The 12,573-nt window shown below is 44.0% G+C and overlaps 1 protein-coding gene across 4 annotated transcripts in view; it reads left to right on the forward strand.

The window, feature by feature from the left end:
* GLB1L3 (galactosidase beta 1 like 3) overlaps positions 1-12,573 on the forward strand; it is a 50,683-nt gene that overhangs the window by 4,541 nt on the left and 33,569 nt on the right. For all 4 annotated transcript variants that reach the window (XR_005196929.1, XM_037731556.1, XM_017509062.2 and 1 more), the window contains exons 3-5: positions 8,192-8,260; positions 8,840-8,935; positions 10,249-10,357. Coding sequence is in view for 3 of the 4 variants with exons in the window: in XM_037731556.1 (XP_037587484.1) it covers positions 8,192-8,260; positions 8,840-8,935; positions 10,249-10,357 (274 nt within the window). In the remaining variant the exon portion in view is untranslated. The remainder of the gene's footprint in view (positions 1-8,191; positions 8,261-8,839; positions 8,936-10,248; positions 10,358-12,573) is intronic.

Below are 12,573 nucleotides of genomic sequence, written 5' to 3' on the forward strand. Positions count from 1 at the left end.
TCTTTCTCCTTTCTTCCTTCCCTCTTTCACCTCCCTTCCTCCCTCCCTCCCTTCATTTCCCTCCCTCCCTCGCTCCCTCCCTCCCTCCCTTCCTTCCTTCCTTCCTTTCGCTTTTTCACCCAGACTGGAGTACAGTGGTGTGATCTCAGCTACTGCAACCTCTGCCTCCTGGATTTAAGCAATCCCCCTGCTTCAGCATCCGAGTAGCTGGGATTCCGGGTGCCCACCACCACACCCAGCTAATTTTTGTATTTTTAAGACGGACTTTCACCATATTGGTCAGGTTGGTCTCAAACTCCTGACCTCAGGTGATCCGCCTGCCTCAGCCTCCAAAGAATTGGAATTACAGGCATGAGCCACCATGCCCAACCTTCTCTCTTCTTTTGAACTGACTGGGACTTGAGCAATTTTTCCTTCCTTACCTGTACTCACTTGGAAGTTACATACATCACATTGTATACTTGGGTTGTTTTTTCTTTTTTCTAAATCTTATCTGTTTCTTTTGAGTCTTTTCAAATAACTAGCTTGTAGCTTTGTTAATACTCTGTATGTTTCAGATTTATACTTCATGGTCTGAGTTATGTGTAATTTCATTTTCTTTAGTTTATTCAACTTAGTGCCTTCTCTTCTCTGTCCTTCTCCTCAGTTTCCTGCTCCTCCTCCTTCTTTCTTCCCTGAGTTAATATTTAGCTTCTTTTATTTCCAGTCTTTAGTGTTTTCTAATATATTCATTCCGAGATATAAATGTTTCTCTGAAAGCTGCTTTGGTTATATAGCCCAAAATTTTGCTACGTAGTGCTTTGAATGCGATTTATTTTCAAATATTTCTTAAGTTTTGTTGTTGTTTTCATTAGCTATTTGGATATATGCTTTCTGTTTTATTTATTCTAAGTTTTACTATTTTTATGATTATTATTATACTTTAAGTTCAGAGGCACATGTGCAGAGTGTGCAAGATTGTTACATAGGTATACATGTGCTATGGTGGTTTGCTGCATCCATCACCCAGTCATCTACATTAGGTATTTCTCCTAACGCTATCTCTCCCCTATCCCCTCCACCCCCTGCTCTCCCTCCCCTAGTCTCCCCTCCTGACAGGCCCCAGTGAGTGATGTTCCCTCCCTGTGTCCATGTGTTCTCATTGTTCAATGCCCACTTATGAGTGAGAACATGTGGTGTTTTATTTTCTGTTCTCGTGTCAGTTTGCTGAGAATGATGGTTTCCAGCTTCACCCATGTCCCAGCAAAGCACATGAACTCACCCTTTTTTATGGCTCCATAGTATTCCATGGTGTATATGTGCCACATTTTCTTTATCCAGTCTTTCATTGATGGGCATTTGGTTTGGTTCCAAGTCTTTGCTATTGTGAACAGTGCTGCAGTAAACATCTGTGTACATTTGTTTTTATAATAGAATGATTTATAATTCTTTGGATATATAGTCAGTAATGGGATTACTGGGTCAAACAGTATTTCTAGTTTTAGATCCTTGCAAAATTGCCACACTGTCTTCCACAATGATTGAACTAATTTACACTTCCACCAACAGTGTAAAAGTGTTCCTATTTCTTCACATCCTCTCCAGCATCTCCTGTCTCTTGATTTTTTAATGTTTGCCATTCTAACTGGTGTGAGATGACATCTCAATGTGGTTTTGATTTGCATTTCTGTAATGACCAGTGATGATGAGCATTTTTTTGTATGTTTGTTGGCTGAATAAATGTCTTCGAGAAGTGTCTATTCATATCCTTTGCCCACTTTTCAATGTTTTTTTTTTCTTTTAAATTTGTTTAAAATGTTTGTAGATTCAGGATATTAGCCCTGTGTCAGATGAGTAGCTTACAAAACCTTTTTCCCATTCTTTTGGCTGCTGGTTCACTCTAATAATTGTTTCTTTAGCTGTGTAGAAGTTCTTTGTTTAATTAGATCCCATTTGTCTATTTTGGCTTTTGTTGCCATTGCTTTTGGTGTTTTAGTCATGAAGTCCTTGCCCATGCCTATGTTCTGAATGGTATTGCCTATGTTTTCTTCCAGGGTTTTTATGGTGTTAGGTCTTATATTTAAATCTTTAATCCATCTGCAGTTAATTTTTGTATAAGGTATAAAGAAGGGATCCAGTTTCAGCTTTCTGCATGTGGCTAGCCTGTTTTCCCAACACCATTTATTAAATAGGAAATCCTTTCCCCATCGCTTGTTTCTGTCAGGTTTGTCAAAGATCACGTGATTGTAGATGTGTGCATTATTTCTGAGGCCTCTGTTCTATTCCATTGGTCTATATCTCTGTTTTGGTACCAGTACCATGCTGTTTTGTTTACTGTAACCTTGTAGTATAGTTTGAAGTCAGGTAGCTTGATGCCTCCAGCTTTTTTTTGCTTAGGATTGTCTTGGCTAGGTGGACTCATTTTTGGTTCCATATGAAATTTAAGGGTTTTTTTTTCAATTCTGTGAAGAGAGGCAATGGTAGCTTGATGGGGATAGCATCAAATCTATAAATTGCTTTGGGCAGTGTGGCCATTTTCACGATATTGATTCTTCCTAACCATGAGCATGGAATGTTTTTCCATCTGTTTGTGTCCTCTCTTATTTCCTTGAGCAGTGGCTTGTAGTTCTCCTTGAAGAGATCCTTTGCATCCTTTGTTAGTTATATTCCTAGGTATTTTATTCTCTTTGTAGCAATTGCGAATGGGAGTTCACTCATGATTTGGCTCTCTGTTTGTCTATTGTTGGTGTATAGGAATGCTTGTGATTTTTGCACATTGATTTTGTATCCTGAGACTTCACTGAAGTTGCTTATCAGCTTAAGGAGATTTTTGGCTGAGACGATGGAGTCTTCTAAACATACAATCACGTCATCTGCAAATAGAGACAATTTGACTTCCTCTTTTCCTAACTGAATACCTTTTATTTCTCTTTCTTACCAATTACCCTGGCCAGAACTTCCAATACTGTATTGAATAGTAGCAGTGAGAGAGGACATCCTTGTCTTGTGCCAGGTTTCAAAGGGAATACTTCCAGTTTTTGCCCATCCAGTATGATATTGGCTGTGGGTTTGTTGTAAATAGCTTTTATTGAGACGTGTTCCATCAATACCTAGTTTATGGAGAGTGTTTAGCATAAAGGGCTGTTGAATTTTGTCAAAGGCCTTCTCCACATCTGTTGAGATAATCATGTGGTTTTTGTCTTCGGTTCTCTTTATGTGATGGATTACATTTATAGATTTGCATATGTTGAACCAGGCTTGCATCCGAGGGATGAAGCCAACTTGATGATGATGGATAAGCTTTTTGATGTGGTGTTGATTTGGTTTGCCAGTATTTTATTAAGGATTTTTGCATCAATGTTCATCATGGATATTGGCATGAAATTTTCTTTTTTAGTTGTGTCTCTGCCAGGTTTTGGTATCAGGATGACGTTGGTCTCATAAAATGAGTTAGGGAGGATTCCCTCTTTTTGTATTGTTTGGAATAGTTTCAGAAGGAATGGTACCAGCTCCTCTTTGTACCTCTGGTAGAATTTGGCTGTGAACCAGTCTGGTCCCGGACTTTTTTTGTAGATAGGCTATTAATTGCTGCCTCAATTTCAGACCTTGTTATTGGTCTATTCAGGGATTCAACTTCTTCCGGGTTTAGTCTTGGGAGGGTGTAAGTATCCAGAAATTTATCTATTTCTTCCAGATTTACTGGTTTATTTGTATAGAGGTGTTTATACACTTCTGGTACGTTGTGTCTTCATTCTCATTGGTTTCAAAGAACATCTTTATTTTGCCTTCATTTCATTATTTATCCAGTAGTCATTCAGGAGCAGGTTGTTCAGTTTCCATGTAGTTGTGTGATTTTGATGTGAGTTTCTTAATCCTGAGCTCTAATTTGATTGTACTGTGGTCTGAGAGACTGTTATGATTTCTGTTCTTTTGCATTGCTAAGGAGTGTTTTACTTCCAATTATTGGTCAATTTTAGAATAAGTGTGATGTGGTGCTGAGAAGAATGTATATTCTGTGGATTTGATGTGGAGAGTTCTGTAGATGTCTATTAGGTCCGCTTGGTCCAGATCTGAATTCAAGTCCTGGATATCCTTGTTAGTTTTCTGTCTTGCTGATCTGTCTAGTATTGATAGTGGGATGTTAAAGTCTCCCAAAATTATTGTGTAGGAGTCTAAGTCTCTTTGTAGGTCATTAAGAACTTTCTTTATGTATCTAAATGCTCATGTATTGGGTGCATATATATATTTAGGATAGTTAGCTCTTCTTGTTGAATTATTCCCTTTACCATTATGTAATGCCCTTCTTTGTCTCTTTTGATCTTTGTTGGTTTAAAGTCTGTTTTATCAGAGACTAGAATTGCGACCCCTGCTTTTTTTTTCCTTTCCATTTGCTTGATAAATATTCCTCCATCCCTTTATTTTGAGCCTATGTGTGTCTTTGCACATGAGATGGATTACCTGAATACAGCACACTGATGGGTCTTGACTCTTTTTCCTACTTGCCAGTCTGTGTCTTTTGATTGGGGCATTTAGCCCATTTACATTTAAGATTAATATTGTTATGTGTGAATTTGATCCTGCCATTTTGATGCCAGCTGGTCGTTTTGCCCATTAGTTGATGCATTTCTTCATTGTGTCGATGACCTTTACAATTTGGTATGTTTTTGCAGTGGCTGGTACTGGTTGTTCCTTTCCATGTTTAGTGCTTCCTTCAGGAGCTTCTGTAAGGCAGGCCTGGTGGTGACAAAAATCTCTCAGCATTTGCTTGTCCATAAAGGATTTTATTTCTCCTTTGTTTATGAAGCTTAGTTTGGCTGGATATGAAATTCTGGGTTGAAAATTCTTTTCTTTAAGGATGTTGACTATTGGCCCCCACTCTTCTGGCTGTAGGGTTTCTCCAGAGAGATCCACTGTGAGTCTGATGGGCTTCCCTTTGTGGGTAACCCCACCTTTCTCTCTGGATGCCTTTTTTTTTTTTTNTTTTTTTTTTTTTTTTTAGCATTTTTTTTCTTCATTTCAACTCTGGTGAATCTGATAATTACGTGTCTTGGGGTTGCTCTTCCTGAGGAATATCTTGTGGTGTTCTCTGTATTTCCTGGATTTGCATGTTGGCTTGCCCTGCTAGGTTGGGGAAGTTCTGTTGGATAATATCCTGAAGAGTGTTTTCCAACTCAGTTTCATTCTCCCCATCACTTTCAGGTACACTGATCAAATGTAGATTAGGTCTTTTCACATAATCTCATATTTCTTGGAGGCTTTGTTTATTTATTTTTGCTCTTTTTTCTCCAATCTTGCCTTCTTGTTCTATTTCATTGAGTTGATCTTCAATCTCTGATATCCTTTTTTCTTCTTGATCAGTTTGGCTATTTAAACTTGTATATGGTTCATGAAATTCTTGTGCTGTGTTTTTCAGCTCCATCAAGTCATTTATGTTCTTCTCTATGCTGGTTATTCTAGTTAGCATTTCATCTAACCTTTTTTCAAGGTTCTTAGCTTCCTTGCTTTGGGTTAGAACATGTTCCGTTAGCTCAGAGAAGTTTGTTATTACACACATTTTAAAGCCTGCTTCTGTGAATTTGTCGAACTCATTCTCCATCCAGTTTTCCCTTGCTGGTGAGGAGTTGTGATCCCTTGGAGGAGGAGAGGCGTTCTGGTTTTTTGAGTTGGCATCCTTTTTGCACTGGTTTCTTCCCATCTTGGTGGATTTATCAACCTTTGGTTTTTAAAGTTGGTGACCTTTGGATGGGGTCTCTGAGTGGATGTCCTTTCTGTTGATGTTGAAATTATTTCTTTCTGTTTGTTAGTTTTCCTTCTTACAGGCCCCTCTGCTGCAGGTCTGCTGGCATTTGGTGGAGGTCCGCTCCGGACCCTGCTTGCCTGGGAATCACCAGCGGGGGCTGCAGAACAGCAAAGATTGCTGCCTCTTCTTTCCTCTGGTAGCTTCGTCGTAGAAGGGTACCCATCAGATGCCAGCCAGAGCTCTCCTGTATGAGGTGTCTGTCAATCCCTGCTGGGAGGTGCCTCCCAGTCAAGATACCCAGGGGTCAGCTAGCCACTTGAGGGGACAATCTATCCCTTATCAGAGCTTGAGAGCTGTGCTTCGAGATCCATTGCTCCCTTCAGAGCTGCTGGGCAGGGATATTTAAGTCTGCTGAAGCTGTAACCGTAACTGCCCCTTTTCCCAGATGCTCTGTCCCAGGAAGATCAGGGCTTTATTTATAAGACCCTGACAGGCTGCTGCCTTTTTTCAGAGATGCCCTGCCGAGCAAGGAGGGAGTCTAGGGACACAGTCTGCCTGCAGTGGCCTTGCTGAGCTGTCGTGGGCTCTGCCCAGTCACTGTGTAAACTTCCCCGTGACTTCGTTTACATAGGCAAGGTTAAAACCACCTACCTGAGCCTCGGCAATGGTGGATGCCCTCCCTGCACCAAGCTCTCATGTCCCAGGTCAAGCTCAGACTGGTATACTGGCTGTGAGAATTTCAAGCCAGTGGGTCTTAGCTTGCTGGTCTTTGTTTGGGTGGGACCCACCAAGCCAGATCACTTGGCTCTCTGGCTTCAGCCCCCTTTTCAGGGGAAAGAACCGTTTTGCCTCACTGGCATTCCAGGTGCCACAGGGTTATGGAAAAAAAAAAAAAAAAAAACTGCTGCAGCTAGCTCAGTGTCTTCCCAACCGGCCGCCCAGTTTTGTGCTGGAAACCTGGGGCCCTGGTGTTCTAGGCACTGGAGGGAATATCCTGGTTTGTGGGTTGTGAAGACCATGGGGAAAGTGCAGTATCTGAGCCAGAGCGCCAGAGTGCCAGGAAAAGTCCCTAATGGTGCCCCGTGGCTAGGAGAGGGAGTTCCTTGGCCGCTTGTGCTTCCCAGGTGAGGTGATGCCCACCTTGCTTCAGCTCACCCTCCTTGGGCTGTACCCACTGTCTAACCAGTTCCAATGAGATGAACCGGGTACCTCAGTTGGAAGTGTGGAGATCACCCGTCTTCTGCGTTGCTCTTGCTGGGAGCTGCACACAGGAGCTGTTCCTATTCAGCCATCTTGCCGGAAATTTCAATTTTTACTATTTTAAACTGTAATTTTAAAATTTATTTGCCTTTGTCTTGGGATCCTGGACTATGTGATATAGGTTTTTGGAATTTGTTGAGATTTGCTTTGTGACATAGTACCTGCCAATATTTTACAACTGTTTCATGCATTTTAAATTTTGTTTGGTCTTTTAAATTTTACATTCTTTTTTCATACTTAGTTCTACAGATGCGCTTTTTAAGGGAATGTAAATGCTCCATCTCTTGGCTACTGGGTTCTCTCTCTATTTATTAGGTGAAGCCTTTTAATTACGCTGTTCAAATGTACAGCCTTACAGGTGTTTTTGGCTGCTTATTATCTTTATTTCTTAGAGGGGTACTTTAAATTTTTTCACTGTGTTGATAACTAATGTAGCCATATTCTCTCTAATTCAGTCAGCTTCTCCTTTGCTTACAATAAGCTATGTTGTTGTTAAGTTCATAGAAGGCCATGATGAGTATATCTTCTTCGTGGGTCTTACAGTCAGTTCTACAATGTATTGTCGAAAATCTCTGCGCTGTGCAAAATTGTGTAATAAAAACGATTGGACTTATAGGAAACGATATTGGGGCATACCACTAAAAAATGTTGCCAGTGACACAAAAAACAACAGTTGCCTAGTGAACTATGTCTAGTATATCTGATAAAATTTGTACTCACAGGCCTTTGGGGGAGGGTCCTACAGGGGCCCTTCTTGCTAAGGTCTAAAGATAGTAGTACGCTTACTAGATTTACTATATCTCCACTATCTTCACAGAAACTCCACATTTATTCTTATTTTGACTAACTCATAGTAATAATGTATAAGGCAGATGTAGACCTTTTTGTTTTTGTTCTCTCTTTTTAATTTATACCTTTAATCGGTGTTACTGCCCAAAGAATAGGGCAGTGAGTAGAATAATTTATATATAAATCCCCAAAAAAATCTAGCATTAGAGGATCATTGGCAGCTTGAACCACAATTGGCTAATAGGGCAAGGAACTATTAAAGATAGTCGTGGTTGGTGTAATAGAGGTTTAATTTCCATTGGAAACTTCAATGAATTTCAGAATAGAGCTGTGCATGGTTTTGGCTTGGATTTGGGGTGGACCCAACAATTTGGAGGAAGAAGTAAGAAGACACTTATCATATTTCTCTTTCATCTCTTCTAGCTATGTTCCGTGGAACCTGCATGAGCCAGAAAGAGGCAGATTCGACTTCTCTGGGAACCTGGACCTGGAGTATGTGGTGTTGCTGCTGCTGTGACCTGGCCAGGGGCAGGGGCAGAGATGCAGTTACTGGGGGTGGATTAGCAAAGAGAACCCGGGAGGGACCTGGGTCTGGGGTCCTGTTCTAGGACTATGAGAGGCCCTGCACCCAGGACCCAGACACTCCCTATCCATGACCTGTCACCCAGCAGGGCTGGGCCTGCAGCATCCAGGCCTCACCTCTCCACTGCAACCCAGACGGGCAGAAGACCCCAGAAGCCGCCCGACTCTGCATGGGGTTCAGCAGCCTGGGCTGGGACAGGGAGGCCCCTCTAGGCTGGCAAGGCTCTATTGGAGTCATATTCACTGTTAAGGCCCCTGTGCCCTGGCTGATGCCCTTCCTCCTCAGGCCCCTGATGGAGCTCTGCAGAGGCTCTGAGCCTGGGGGCAGCTCAGGCCTCCGACCTGGTGTGGGAGTCCCTGCTCTTTGGGGGTGGGGCTGAGCTGTCCCTTCACCCCACTGGGCAGCTCCTCCACTCTGTGGTGCATGCAGCCCCCACCAGCCTCACCCTTGGCTGTAGTGGGAAGGGCTGACAATGTGGACCCCTCTAGGGCCTTTGTCCTGATGGCCTCGGAGATCGGGCTGTGGGTGATTCTGCGTCCAGGCCCCTACATCTGCAGTGAGATTGACCTCGGCGGCTTGCCCAGGTAAGCGGGGCTATAATCTCAAAATCGTGGTTGTAGTGAAGTACTTGCTTTACAAAAAGGGAATTTTAATCTAGTAACAAGGAAAATAACCTTTATTCATGGAGCAGATAGGCGGTGTGCTGCCCTACACCAGGCACCGTGCCTGCGTCGTCTCCTGCGAGGCCCGTGGTGCTGCGGCGGGGGGCGAGTGCTGCTGTCATCCCCCAGTCACAGATGAGAAGCTCCAGGCATTGGTCCTGGGGCCTTGGGCATGCAGCCAAGACGGTGTGTGTGGGAAGAGGTGGCCACAGGAGGCTCCCACTCTTCATTCCCCACGCAGGAGGGGCTGTGGCCCCCTCTGTCCTTCCCAAAATGCCCTGGGAAGAAAGGGATCAGAAGCTTTATGGCCTGCAAGGGAAGGTTCTGACAACTCTGGACTTGTTTTGAAAACTTCTGATCTTTTGCTTATTTTGCAAGGGAGGGCTGCCTTCTCCACACGGTGAGACCACCCTCAGCTCCCCTCCCCACTCCCTCTTACTTTTCTTTGCCTTGTTCTCTCCTCTGTGATGCTGGCCCCCAGCCCAGACTGCTGACGGTCAGGGTGACACTCTTAAGACTCCTCTCTGCCACCCCTGTGGCAGGCAGGGCTCCCTGGAGAACCTGAGGCTCTGCCTCCAGAGAGCACCTCTTGCACCTCAGAGTCAAATGAGGCCTTTGCTTTTCTCCAGATGAGTCCCTCCTCCCATCCAGCTCAGGGGCAGAGAAAGCCCAAGCTGAGGGAAGCAGAGTTTTTGGGAAACAGTGACTCCTGGCATGGCTTGGCTGGAGGCCTGCCTGACACTTTCCCGGTGACCTGGAGAGGGTGGGGTGTCACTGTCGCACAGGCCCCCACCCTGAACCGAAGACTTAGCTCTTAGTGGAAATGCCACACCGTGCCTAAGGAACAGAGGTTGTCCCCAAGAAAACTGTTTTTCATAAGCTGAAAAATAATGGAGAGTGTTGAACAAATGCTAGAAGAAAAAGCTCTTTAACACATGGCCGTAAGAGCCTTGACGGGCCAGCCCCTCAGTCAGACCAAAGGGAGCTGACGGCACTTCCAAAGTTGTCAAGCGCCTTGGAGATGGAGGCAGGTGTTTCCTTCCAAATCCCACAAGTCTACGAGAATGGCCTGAAAGTGTCATGTGGCACAGATCCTTCCAGGACCCCTGAGTGCTATGGGACCAGAGGAGTGAGGCAGCTGGGCAGATGTGTAGCGAGTTGGGGCAGCTCTGAGCCCACTCCTCCTTCCCCTGCCTTTCCGTCTCAGACCCTGAGCCTGCCCCTCTCGCCCCCAGCTGGCTCCTGCAAGACCCCCGGTTGCTGCTGAGGACAACCAACAAGGGCTTCATTGAAGCAGTTGAGAAGTATTTTGACCACCTGATTCCCAGAGTGATTCCTCTCCAGGTAAAGCCAAATTACCTCCTCCGTCTTTCTTACGTGCACTTTAGGGAAACAGTTTGCTTTGGCTTGATCACCAAAGAGCCACATGCAGTCTCCATGAGCAACTGAGCTGACTTTCTTCTAGCCTTGAGTTCCAGACTCTCGTCTTAATGATAGACACGTTGACCTGTCCTGTCCTCGTTGGCCTTGTGTGCTTGTCCCAGGGTTTCTACGAAGTCTCATCACATGGGGCGGGGACTGCGCAAAGGGGCGCCCTGGTTGTCCACGTGAACTTACTGTTTCTCAAGCTCACCAATCTTCCCACTGCTTCTTTCCACTCTTAACAAGGCAAAAAGGCTCAGAAGGTACAAATGAATTTATGGTCAGATAAAAGTCTCCCCTTCCACCCTGTTCCAAAGCCATTTAGTTGTCCTTTCAGGAGACAACCAATTTACTAGATTTTGTTTCTCTTTTTAGTGGTGTTATCAACATGGAAGCAAATTATACATACATGTCTACGTATACAGAGACATAAACACACAGACACATACATGCTTTTACATTAAAAAAAAATGTGGCTGGGTGTGGTGGCTCACACCTGTTATCCCAGCACTTTGGGAGGCTGAGGTGGGTGGATCACAAGGTCAGGAATTCAAAACCAGCCTGGCCAACATGGTGAAAGCTCGTCTCTACTAAAAATACAAAAAAAAAAAATTAGTCCAACATGGTGGCAGGTGCCTATAGTCCCAGCTATGTGGTAGGCTGAGGCAGAAGAATTGCTTGAACCCGGGAGGTGGAGGTGGCAGTGAGCTAAGATTATGCCACTGCACTCCAGCCTAGGCAACAGAGTGAGACTCTGTTTCAAAAGAAAAAAAAGGAATATATATCCTTTTTAATATAAAAATATATGATTCCCCTCAGGCATTTTTCTTTTGTTACTTGAAATGCGTATATTCGAAATCAGCCACTCTTTTTAGTGCCTGCACAGTGTTCCGTAGTAGGGATATGTCACAATTCATTTAACGGGAATTCAGGCTGGCCTGAATTCAGGCTCACTCCTGTAATCTCAGCACTTTGGGAGAATGAGGCAGGCGGATCACCTGAGGTCAGGAGTTTGAGACCAGCCTGAACAACATGGGGAAACCCCGTCTCTACTAAAAATACAAAAAAGTTAGCTGGGTATGGTGGTACATACCTGTAATCCCAGCTACTTGGGAGACCGAGGCAGGAGAATTGCTTGAACCTGGAAAGTGGAGGTTACAGTGAGCCGAGAGCACTCCACTGCACTCCAGCCTGGGCGACAGAGTGAGACTTTGTCTCAAACAAACAAATAAACAAACAACAACAACAACAACAACAAAACAGGAATTCATACCCTACTTATGGACATTTGGATTTCTCATTTATGTCATAAAAAAATAACTTGCACACCCCTCCCGCCCCCGTTCTTGTCTGTGTAAGTCTCCTTGCTATTACCTGCATTCTGGTTTGATTTAGTCCCACAGATGGGAAGAGCACAGGTGCCATTTGTCGCCTTCTTTATGGCTTGCTGAGACCTCGTGTACTTGATAAGAAATGCCTTCATTTTCACCATGGCAACCTACAGCACACAGTCAGATCTGTGGCAAGAAAAAAGAACATTGTCTTGTGCAGTCTACAGGACAGCATTGCTTGATCATTATAATATTCCTTTAATTTAAACAATTAACTCTTCCAAATGAGAAGATGCACATCGTTATTAAGAAAAATAAATCCTAGTTTAAGGACACATCTCTTGATGTACTTTGAGATGGGATAAAAATCTAGATTATGGCCTGGCATGGTGGCTCACGGCTCTAAGCCCAGCACTTTGGGAGGCCAAAGTGGGAGGATTGCTTGAGCCCAGGAGTACAAGACCAGCGTGAGCGATAGAGTGAGACCACATCTCTACAAAAAACACAAACATTCGAGAGCATGGTATGCACCTGTAGTCCCAACTGCTTCTGAAGCTAAGGGGGGAGGATGGCTTGAGCCCAGCTGCAGTGACTTGAGATCGCACCTCTGCACTTCAGCCTGGATGACAGATCAAGACCTTGCCTCAAAACGAACCGAAAAACCACCTGGATTTTCAGGTAGTCGTCTGATAGCTCATCTTACTTTTCTGTTTGGGAGAAAGTATGGCAAACATACAGATCTAGGCCTTTGTAACTAATTCTGAATCATGAAGTGTAAGTTATTCCCTTTTCTTTCCCTTCCTTCCT

Source organism: Cebus imitator, unplaced genomic scaffold, assembly GCF_001604975.1.
Source record: "Cebus imitator isolate Cc_AM_T3 unplaced genomic scaffold, Cebus_imitator-1.0 Scaffold405, whole genome shotgun sequence".
Taxonomy (NCBI): domain Eukaryota; kingdom Metazoa; phylum Chordata; class Mammalia; order Primates; family Cebidae; genus Cebus; species Cebus imitator.